Source organism: Hibiscus syriacus, unplaced genomic scaffold (assembly GCF_006381635.1).
Source record: "Hibiscus syriacus cultivar Baekdansim isolate YM2019G1 unplaced genomic scaffold, ASM638163v2 tig00116997_pilon, whole genome shotgun sequence".
NCBI lineage: Eukaryota > Viridiplantae > Streptophyta > Magnoliopsida > Malvales > Malvaceae > Hibiscus > Hibiscus syriacus.
Window position 1 is genome coordinate 3,138,277 of NW_024063513.1, and position 9,548 is coordinate 3,147,824.

A 9,548-nucleotide genomic window follows, 5' to 3' on the forward strand; every position below is an offset into this window, starting at 1 on the left:
GAGCTATTAGCTACTTGCATGGCTTTTTTACGATTCACACTCCCTCGTAAAAAAAATAGAACTGATACTTATCATTGTAATCATATTATGATTGTTACCCCCCTCATGCCTAGGGATGGTAAAAAAAATCGAACATGTTGGAAAAAAATCGAAAATCGAATTAAACGAGTCAGGTTCGGGGATGATAAACGTGGATGGAGAAAAATTGAATGTTTTAAACAGGGACAGAGACGGGTTTGGTAATACCTGCCCCGATTACCTGAATACATGGCTCGATACCCGGCCGATAAATATTAAAAATAATATATATATATATATATATATATATATATAATATTAATAAATTTAAATTAAATTAAAAATATATGTATAATATTTATATATTTAATTTAAATATATATACCCGGACCGATACTCGTTTAAATAACCGTTTATGCTAAATGGGATACCCGTTTCCCTACGGTTTTCCCCGATTACCCGATTGGGATCCACATTTAAATCCTCGCGATTTTTTAAGCGGGGATGAATACATATTTTTTAAACGGGGATGAGAGGATTAATCTCCGGCTCGAAACCGTCTCGTTGTCATCCCTATTCATGCCTGTAACAATTTATAAAGAAATATTATTGTGTGTTTTATCATAAGAAAGAGTAAGTATTTTATATTTTCTGATAAGCTTAATTTATTTAAATACACTAGGAAAATGTACGAGGATGGCAATACAGATTTTTCAGTGAAACATCTGAGCTTTTTATATTGGATGCACGTGGCAAGTCAAAAATAAAAGTTTGGTAGAAAACACATACACTTGCATCAGGGATAACACACTCAGCCACCCTAAACCGGCGACCGTAAGCGCCCAGCGGCCACCCATTAACTGCACCCCGACCATCCCGCACTCCCAAACTCCCGACGTGATTCGCACGCTATCCATTTTGTTTTGTTTGTACGGAAAAAGTCGAGTCACGTGATAGTTTTGTACCGTTTCTGAATTGGTATTATTCATTTTATAAGTAAATAATAAATTAATGATGTCAAAAATATGATTTAATGTCTTATTATTTGCGTACTAACCCCTTCTATTATTACTGCATTCTATTATTACTGCAGATATCTTAAATCCTAGATGATCCATCCCCTATAAATACCTTCGAATCTAAATATCAAATCACACCGAAATTACATTTATTTTCTTCATTCTATAAATTCCTTCTATTAAGTATATTTTGTTGCAGTTTTTAGTAGGTAAAATTATTTTTTATTATATTATATTTATTTCATATTTAATTTATTTGATCAAGTTGTATTGTACTAATTATTTTTTATTACTTTTTGCGATTGTAAAATGAAAGGCGATATCATATCTCAAAATGTTTTACCGATACGATAACAATATTAAATTGGGTTATTTAAATTATTGTGAATATATTTTTTAAATTTTTTAGTATTAGTTTATATTTTAATTTGTATACTATTTATTTAATTAGGAAAATGATCGTATATTAGAAACAATTATTCGTTTTCCAGATATAAGACTTTCAATCTTTCAAACTGTCAAAATGAGACGTATTTTAGCTATTGTTTACTATGATGGAGAATTTGGGAAGATGAAATCGATGTTATCTTCGCATCAAATTATTATGTCACCTTATCCTTCAAGAGAAACATCACTCTTGAGGAACTGATTACTAAAATTTCAAGGAATGTTCATGTTGAAAGCACTAGAAGATTGTTCTCAATTCAATACAAATTTCTAACTGCACTATTTTCATTAACTTCTACAGCGTTCGAACTCTCCAACGATGATGATGTTGTTATGATGGTTGATGCTCAAAATCAAATTTTAGATGTTGTTACACAAAATGTATGACATATTTGTTGAAGTGTCCGTAGTTCGTGATAAGTCATTATGCTCCCATTATGGGTTGGCTCAACAAGTGTACAACACAACTTAAGTAATGTGTAATGATTTTAACTTGTTAATGGAAAATCCATATCATGATACATCACATAAAGTTCAACGGGGACATTCATCAGCAATTTGTTATGATATCTACCGAGGTCGTTCCACGAACAATCCATATGGCTGTATCGCTTCCAATTCAATGGCAAAGCATTCATCTACCAATTTCTTTAACCTTAATATGGAGATGCCCTCAACACAACAATTTGTCCAATACATATTTGACACGATACCTTTAAGTTCCAAGGGAGACATTTAACTGCAAGCTGTTTTGAGCTCAATGTGGAGATGTATGTGACACAATACTCAGTTCAAAACCAATATGACATGATGCCTTCAAGTTCAAGGGGAAGACATTCAACTACCAACTTGTTCGACCTAACTATTGGCATCACAGAGGGACTCTCATCTCCACAAGAAGAACCTTTTCATGAGCCAGGTGCAGATGATACTGAAAATAGACCATTTATTGAGCCATAATCACCGCAATTCAATATGAACTTCGATGATGATGATGATGTAGATGAAGTTCCCATGAATACGGTACACACTGAACCTCCACCACACATGTATAAAACTGACTATGATGCAATTTATGAGTCAGAATTTACGGATATGCCTAATATTGATGACTACTGATTTATATCAGAATGGAGCTTTTATCCAAAGATGAAGCGATGATTGCAATTAAGAATTAAAATATTCGTAATTCTGTTCACTCCAGAGTCGAACGATCCACCACCGAAAAGTATGTTTGCCACTATGTCCAACGTGACAACGGATACAACTAGATGACTCGTGTATCGAAGAGGAAGAGGAAAAACAATATATAAGAACTAAAAATATAAAATGATCCTCATATATGTTGTGCAAGGGGGATCAACTAAGACTATCCCAACTTGGACTCCAACATTATCTGCCAGCCATTATGCTCATGGTCAAAGTAAGCTCCCATATAGCTATTGCGGTGCTGCTTTTAGCTATATAGTCTCAATATGAGTACATCGTCTCCTACAGGAAAGCATGGAACGCAAAGTATAATACCATTAAAAAACTTTACGGCGAGTGAGATTCATCTTACAACGAACTACCAAGTTGGTTTAGGGTAATGCACATACTGAATCATGTGACATTAGTCGACTTCGAAACCTGCCATACATACCACAATGATCGAGTATTTCGCGATCGATGCCAATTCCACTGATTTTTTACTTACCCATAATGCATTAATGATGTGAAATACTATAAGCCCATGGTCCAAATTGATGGGACATTCCTGTATGGAAAATAAAAGAAAGTTTTACTATTGGAAGTTGTCTAAGACGATAATCGTAACATTATTTCATTTGCTTTTGCCCTTTTTGAAGGTGAATATACACATTCTTGGGGTTTTTTTCCTCAGAAATTTGTGCTTACATGTTATCACGAGGGAAAATTTTGCATCATTTCAAACTGCGGAGTTGGGATCAAAGCAAAATTGGACTCTTTGAGTCCAATGTGGCAACTGCCCCACATTCAACATCGATATTGTATCCGACATATTGCCGCGAACTATCATGGAATATTTAAGACGAATGATGAACGCCAATTACTTGTGCGCATGAGTATGTTACAATGACTAGTTTCATTTCTCAATCATTTTCATTTTTTATGGGAACTTAATAGTAAGTACTGCATTTGACATGTAGGATACAAACTATTACCTCAAATGTTTGAGTCCATGCTTCAAGATTTGTGTGGAAAAAACGAGCAATGATACAATTACATCAGCCTCATCAACAACGAAATGTAGACAAATGCATACGATAGTGGATATCGATATGGACATATAACAACCAACTTGGTTGAGGCTATTATTCGACCTTAAAGGTGGCGCACCATTTAACAGTAACATTTTTGGTTAAAACGACATATTTTTATTTGAGAGCGCTTTTTTCCAAGCTCGGGGATAAACTCAAACTTGGATGGAAAACGGTCATATTTATCACCCAAGATTAATTACAAATTTACAAAAAAGGATTGTTGCATGAAATGGAATGTCTGAATCAAATTGGCATAGCACGCGATCAATAGGATGTCACTTGACAATAACATAACACATTAGAGGGACCACAACCATCCATACATCTAATGAGCCACTCAAGTGAGGTGGAATGCAAAGGCTCATTTCTTGAGTAGAATAAAGAGTCCATTCAAAACAAAACAAATATATATAATTCTTATCAAAATAATATTCTAATTATATAATGATAATTAAAGGTAAATAATAAAATTTAAATACATACCTCTGTACCAGCATTCTAATCAATTAGTAGTTGAATTTATTCCTATTCATTTGGTATATCACGAAGATTTTTCGTTGTACATGACACATATTCAATGTAAAAAAATTATTTCATTATATACTCAAAAAAATATTTATATACGAACTCAATATTGAAATTACCTTAACAATAACGAGAAGCCTAACGGGTTATTCACGACTGGCATAAAAGGGCATGTGATACCACGCCCATGATTGGAGAAAAAGGAGACATCCACCGATAGCATTTTTTCGATAATCAGTTGTCTGATACATTTCTCTATACAAATATACCAAAAATGTGGAGCCCCAACTGAGTCTGCCAGTAACGTGAAAATCTTTGAGGTGACGCAATCACATACAATGAACTTGGTTTTGAGATTTATCGGGCATCAAGATCCCTCATATAAGTTGTAATATGCATGCCCGGGCAAAAAATTTAGTATGTTCCTCGTAATAGTCTTCACTTAAATGTTGAAAATTTGTAGTCAACCATGATAACAATATTCAACCACTGTTGAAATTAAGAGGGATACCTCCAAGATACTCATCGCACAAGGAATGTCAATTATCATCCGCCACACAAAAAATAACATCTTCATCTACCAGAAGCCCCAAATGTATGAAAACATCCTCCAGCGTAATAGTGCACTCCCCACACGGAAGATGTAATGTGTGTGTCTCTGGTCTCCACCTCCCAATCAGTGTAAAAATAAGGTTGGATTTAAGGTTATAGTGCCCTCCATATTTCACTATGTAATTGAATCGAGCCTCAGCTAAATATGGCCAGACACGACTCGGTATCTCTAACTTAGCGTTACGAGTAAATGGATCTAATATACGGTCATTCCCCTAATAAATAAATAATATACAAATTAAAATATAAACTAATACTAAAATAAATAAATAAATAAATAAAACATTCACAATAATTAAAATAACACAATTTAAAATTGTTATCGTATCTGCAAAATGACTCGAGAAATAATTCTCATCTAAATGTAGCAGCCTGCCTTCTATTTTATAACTGAAAAAAATAATAAGAAAATTAGTAATTTAAATAATAATAAAATAATAAACTATTAAATGGTTATAATATAATAAAAAAATTATAACTTCTAAAAATGATAACAAAACTTACTTAAAACTTGTTACAAAAATTGATAAGGAATAGAATAAAATATTTTGATGTGATTTGAGTGTTATATGAGAGAGTGTTTATAAGAGGGAATGGGAGGATAGACAGTTAGGCGGTATTAAAAGAGGTAAGTGGTAATTTAATGATTTGCACATTCTGCCATGTGTCAAATTTCCTGCGAAGGTGCATATTATAATCTACACTTTTACAATATGGCTTCAGCTCATATAGAACTTTAAGAAGGTGCGTTTCATGATCTGCGCCTTCTGTCTACGTCTGCAAGGCGCGTATCTTAAAACGTACTTTATTATCATTCTGTTAGAAATTATGCTAAATGGGTAATATTTAAAAAAAAATTGACAAGTAATTATTGATTGTCTGGGTGATGTTTACAGATATATTACAACTTTAATTAATTAATTTTTATGCTTATCGACTGACTGTATTACGTCTAAAATGGATCTCAATCCGGTATTAGGATGAATCAATGATGCTGAGGTGAACAAGAAGGAATGGCGGGGCCGCCCGGGAACAGTGATTCCATCGAGGGCAGAGCCACCATGTGAGACATTTATCATATTATTCCATTTCTGTGTGAAACCCTGTATTCTGCTAAACATTTCATTTTTAAATCCAATCCTTAATCCACAGTACAATACAATAAAGTTGCATTTCTCTGCCTTTTTTAGACCAATTTCTACAAATGTAAAACAACCTGTAATGAATTATATTTGCCCGTCCCATCATCCATTTGTTTTTGGTTTTCCTGCTCTGTCTCTATTTCTTATCCTTATTCAAAATCATTTATCTCGACTCTCACGATCACCAGTAAAGAGAAAATACCAAGCTAATCTTTCCCGTGAAAAGATCCCCGGGCCGGGGGCGGAGATTTGAGCCAGCAGTTCTTTCCATGAACCCTATTCACTGTTACTGCTTATCTTATCAAACAGAAGCCATCTCTACGAAGAGATTCTAATTTGTAAGTGATCGACCGGCAGAACTCTCCCTTCGGCCTTGCTTCACTCACCGGCACTTGAAAAAACCCTACCAAGATAACCAAAGCACCAACCCTCTGCGTTTTTCATTTTTGTTTTGTTAATGAATCCTGCTTCTGTAGGAGGTGCTGCAACGGACCCGAATAGCATCAGCGAGGGTCCATCATCCGGTGTAGTTATAGCTTCATCGACGCTGCCCACGGCTTCACACCAAAGTGGAGCTGGTGAGTCGTCTTCTTCCCCACCTCCACCGAGTCGCTACGAGTCACAAAAGCGTCGAGACTGGAATACTTTCTTGCAGTACTTGAAGAACCATAAGCCCCCGTTAACACTAGCTCGTTGCAGTGGTGCCCACGTTATTGAGTTCTTGAAATACCTTGACCAGTTTGGTAAAACTAAGGTTCACATAACAGGTTGTCCTTATTTCGGACATCCAAACCCACCTGCTCCTTGCTCTTGCCCACTCAAGCAAGCCTGGGGAAGCCTCGACGCGCTGATCGGACGGCTTAGAGCTGCTTATGACGAAAACGGTGGACGTCCAGAATCAAACCCTTTTGCCGCAAAGGCTGTGAGGATTTATTTGAGGGAAGTGAGAGAAGGGCAAGCTAAAGCTAGAGGGATTCCTTACGAGAAGAAGAAGCGAAAAAGGTCTAATACAATCACAACCGCTGCTGTTGGTGTCAATGTATATATTACGAGGAATATATGATATATCTGGCTGTTCTCTATGAATATTGGATCGGTATCCCGTGAAAGTTCAAAATATAGTTTTTAATCTCTTTCAACCGATCTCATAATTTTTTCCTGTTTGATAAGACTTCTTTATCTTCTCTAATTATGCATGAACATTACTGCTACTGCAACTATTTATAAAAGCATATATATAAAGGTGAAATGAAGCACAAGAACTTTTGATATAGAAGGTGTAATCGATTGCTTCTTTTTCCTTTTTGTATGTTTTTGTATGAGCTGTTTTGATGGGTAAAATATAGGAAGCAATCTTGGGGAGGGGGGAACTCCCTAACTTTCTGTCTATCTTATCTTCTTCCTCAGCAAGAAGCAAATGAGTTTACATTCGCATCATGTCACCATGGAAACTTTGCTACTTATCATCATTCATATTGGGTATCTTTTTCTTGTTTGCTTTTTAGTGTAGATGTGTAGGGTTAAGATTTGTATGTAGGTTAGAAGAAGAAGGCCGTCGGGTAACACTTAAAACACTCACTTGTTGGCCATATCTTTCGCTACTACAAGGTTTCTCGTTCAGCTGATGGTTCTCCCAGCTCAAAGGGCAAATGTAAATGCTGTTGTAAATGTGAAACGTAAGCACACGTGCCCCTCACTGAATTTTTACAGCTTTGCAGTCGTTTGCAATTTTATGTTTCAGTGTCAGGTGCCCTCCTTTATTTCTTTGATCTAAGATTTTGTTTGGATTAAAGTTTTGTATGGATCTCAACATCTCTTTTTTTTATACATGTTTTTTTTATTCGATCGTCTCAAGCTCGACCGCTCACACTCCCTGCGTTCTCCCCCCCCCCCCAATACCCATGAAAACTACAACAACAAAAGTATATATGGCTGAAAGCATAATTGAATATCTAAAATAATCCTAGTGATTGCTGCCCTTATTATTTTATCTGAGTAAACCACCGCTGATGCTCAGTGTGAAAAGGACCTGTGGCCAACCCTTTTCTTTCCTCCATTTTATCGCATTGCATAACAATATATTATCTTATCATCAATAATTATATCCGATATCACTCACAATTTGTATAAAATTCTGTTTAGCTATAATAACCTAGACACACCCACCAATCACACTCCAACGTGACCGCATTTTTTATGTTCATTTCTACACTCCATCCTATCCTATTTCATCATTGCTTCATTAATTTTTATTTTCTCCTCATCATATCTTCTATTTTCAAATGAGTCCGGCGTTGATTAAATTACTTTGGCTCTTTGTTATTCATTTTTTATATAATAAATCCCATTTTTTTCACTATAATAAAATTAGTTGTATTAACTTAATTTATGGATTCCACATATAAAGTCAAAAAGGAAAGGAAGCCGATAGATCCCTTTTGTCTAATCATCTAAATATGCTCCCTCTTTCCTTTTTCTTCGCTTGCCTTTCTTTTTGTTGACGAGACTTGTCACCACATATAAATAAAAATCATCCTTAGAGGGATTTTCAGAGTTTTTCTCCCGTAGGGGGCTACTGCCCCGACGGTACTCGGTATAATTTGAAGAGAGTGTAGAGGCAACTTCCTCGACTAGTCTTGTCTAGCACCACCGGCAAGTGCTATTATTGAGGTATGGATTGAAAGCAAGATATAGTTTTATTTATTTTATAGCTCACAATTTGCGTCCAAAGGAGGAACCATGCCCTGTTTTATACGCACTAAATTGAAGGGACAACTACTTAACACGTGGCGGGTAATGCCCTAACCTTCATCGTTTATATTTTACGTGAACTGGGAAATCCTATGTTCAGGATTTGGTTGTCAGACCGAAGTTTAGAAGCGCCCTGCGAACTCTTTTCTGCCCTTTGCAGTTTGCAGTGAGATGGTCTTCAGTTCATCTCTTTGGTGATCAAACTGAGATCGTCTTCTCTGTAGCATTGGGATCCAGTAGAGAGGCCATGGTTTGACACCGATAATCTTTGTCTTCCAGTTACACAACTTTGTCGAGTTCCATATATGTTGCCATTGGCTTGCTTTAAAGGGAAAGCAATGGCATGGAAAAGCATGGCGATATCCGACATGTGCCAGCCACTGGATAAACATTACTGGCCACTTGTTCGGCAGCATGGAGCAACCTTGGAATATGTATTAATCAATAAGCCTAGTTAAACGTCTTTGATGATTTCAATAAGGTGCCAATCAATAATAGGTATTCGGGTAAAATTCACGTTTAGTTCCATTATAATTTTTGTTCTATTTTATTATTCAATTATTTTCTTCAAAATAATATTTAATATTATATTTTGATTTATTTTTAATAATTTATTATTGGAATATTAACATAATTATTGTCATGACATTTTTATTTATTTTAGTGATAATGTGATATTATCTTATTGTGACATGCTAGCATCAAAGTTAATTTTTTAATTGTAGGTGATCAAAATAAAACCAAAGTTAAAC

At 35.3% G+C, this 9,548-nt stretch overlaps 1 protein-coding gene across 1 annotated transcript; it reads left to right on the forward strand.

The window, feature by feature from the left end:
- The first annotated feature begins 6,121 nt into the window (after nucleotides 1–6,121).
- Nucleotides 6,122–9,254, forward strand: LOC120194308 (protein LIGHT-DEPENDENT SHORT HYPOCOTYLS 6-like). Its single transcript, XM_039196647.1, has 3 exons — nucleotides 6,122–7,084; nucleotides 8,897–8,962; nucleotides 9,021–9,254. The coding sequence occupies exons 1-3, from the start codon at nucleotides 6,503–6,505 to the stop codon at nucleotides 9,252–9,254; spliced, it is 882 nt and encodes a 293-aa protein (XP_039052578.1). The 5' UTR covers nucleotides 6,122–6,502.
- The last annotated feature ends 294 nt before the right edge of the window (nucleotides 9,255–9,548 follow it).

Coding starts and splice junctions, on each gene's coding strand:
- LOC120194308 (XM_039196647.1), top strand. CDS start 6,503: ATGAATCCTGCTTCTGTAGGAGGTGCTGCAACGGACCCGAATAGCATC. Junction 7,085..8,896: donor CCGCTGCTGTTGGTGTCAAT/GTATATATTACG, acceptor TCCTATGTTCAG/GATTTGGTTGTCAGACCGAA. Junction 8,963..9,020: donor TCTGCCCTTTGCAGTTTGCA/GTGAGATGGTCT, acceptor TCTTCTCTGTAG/CATTGGGATCCAGTAGAGAG.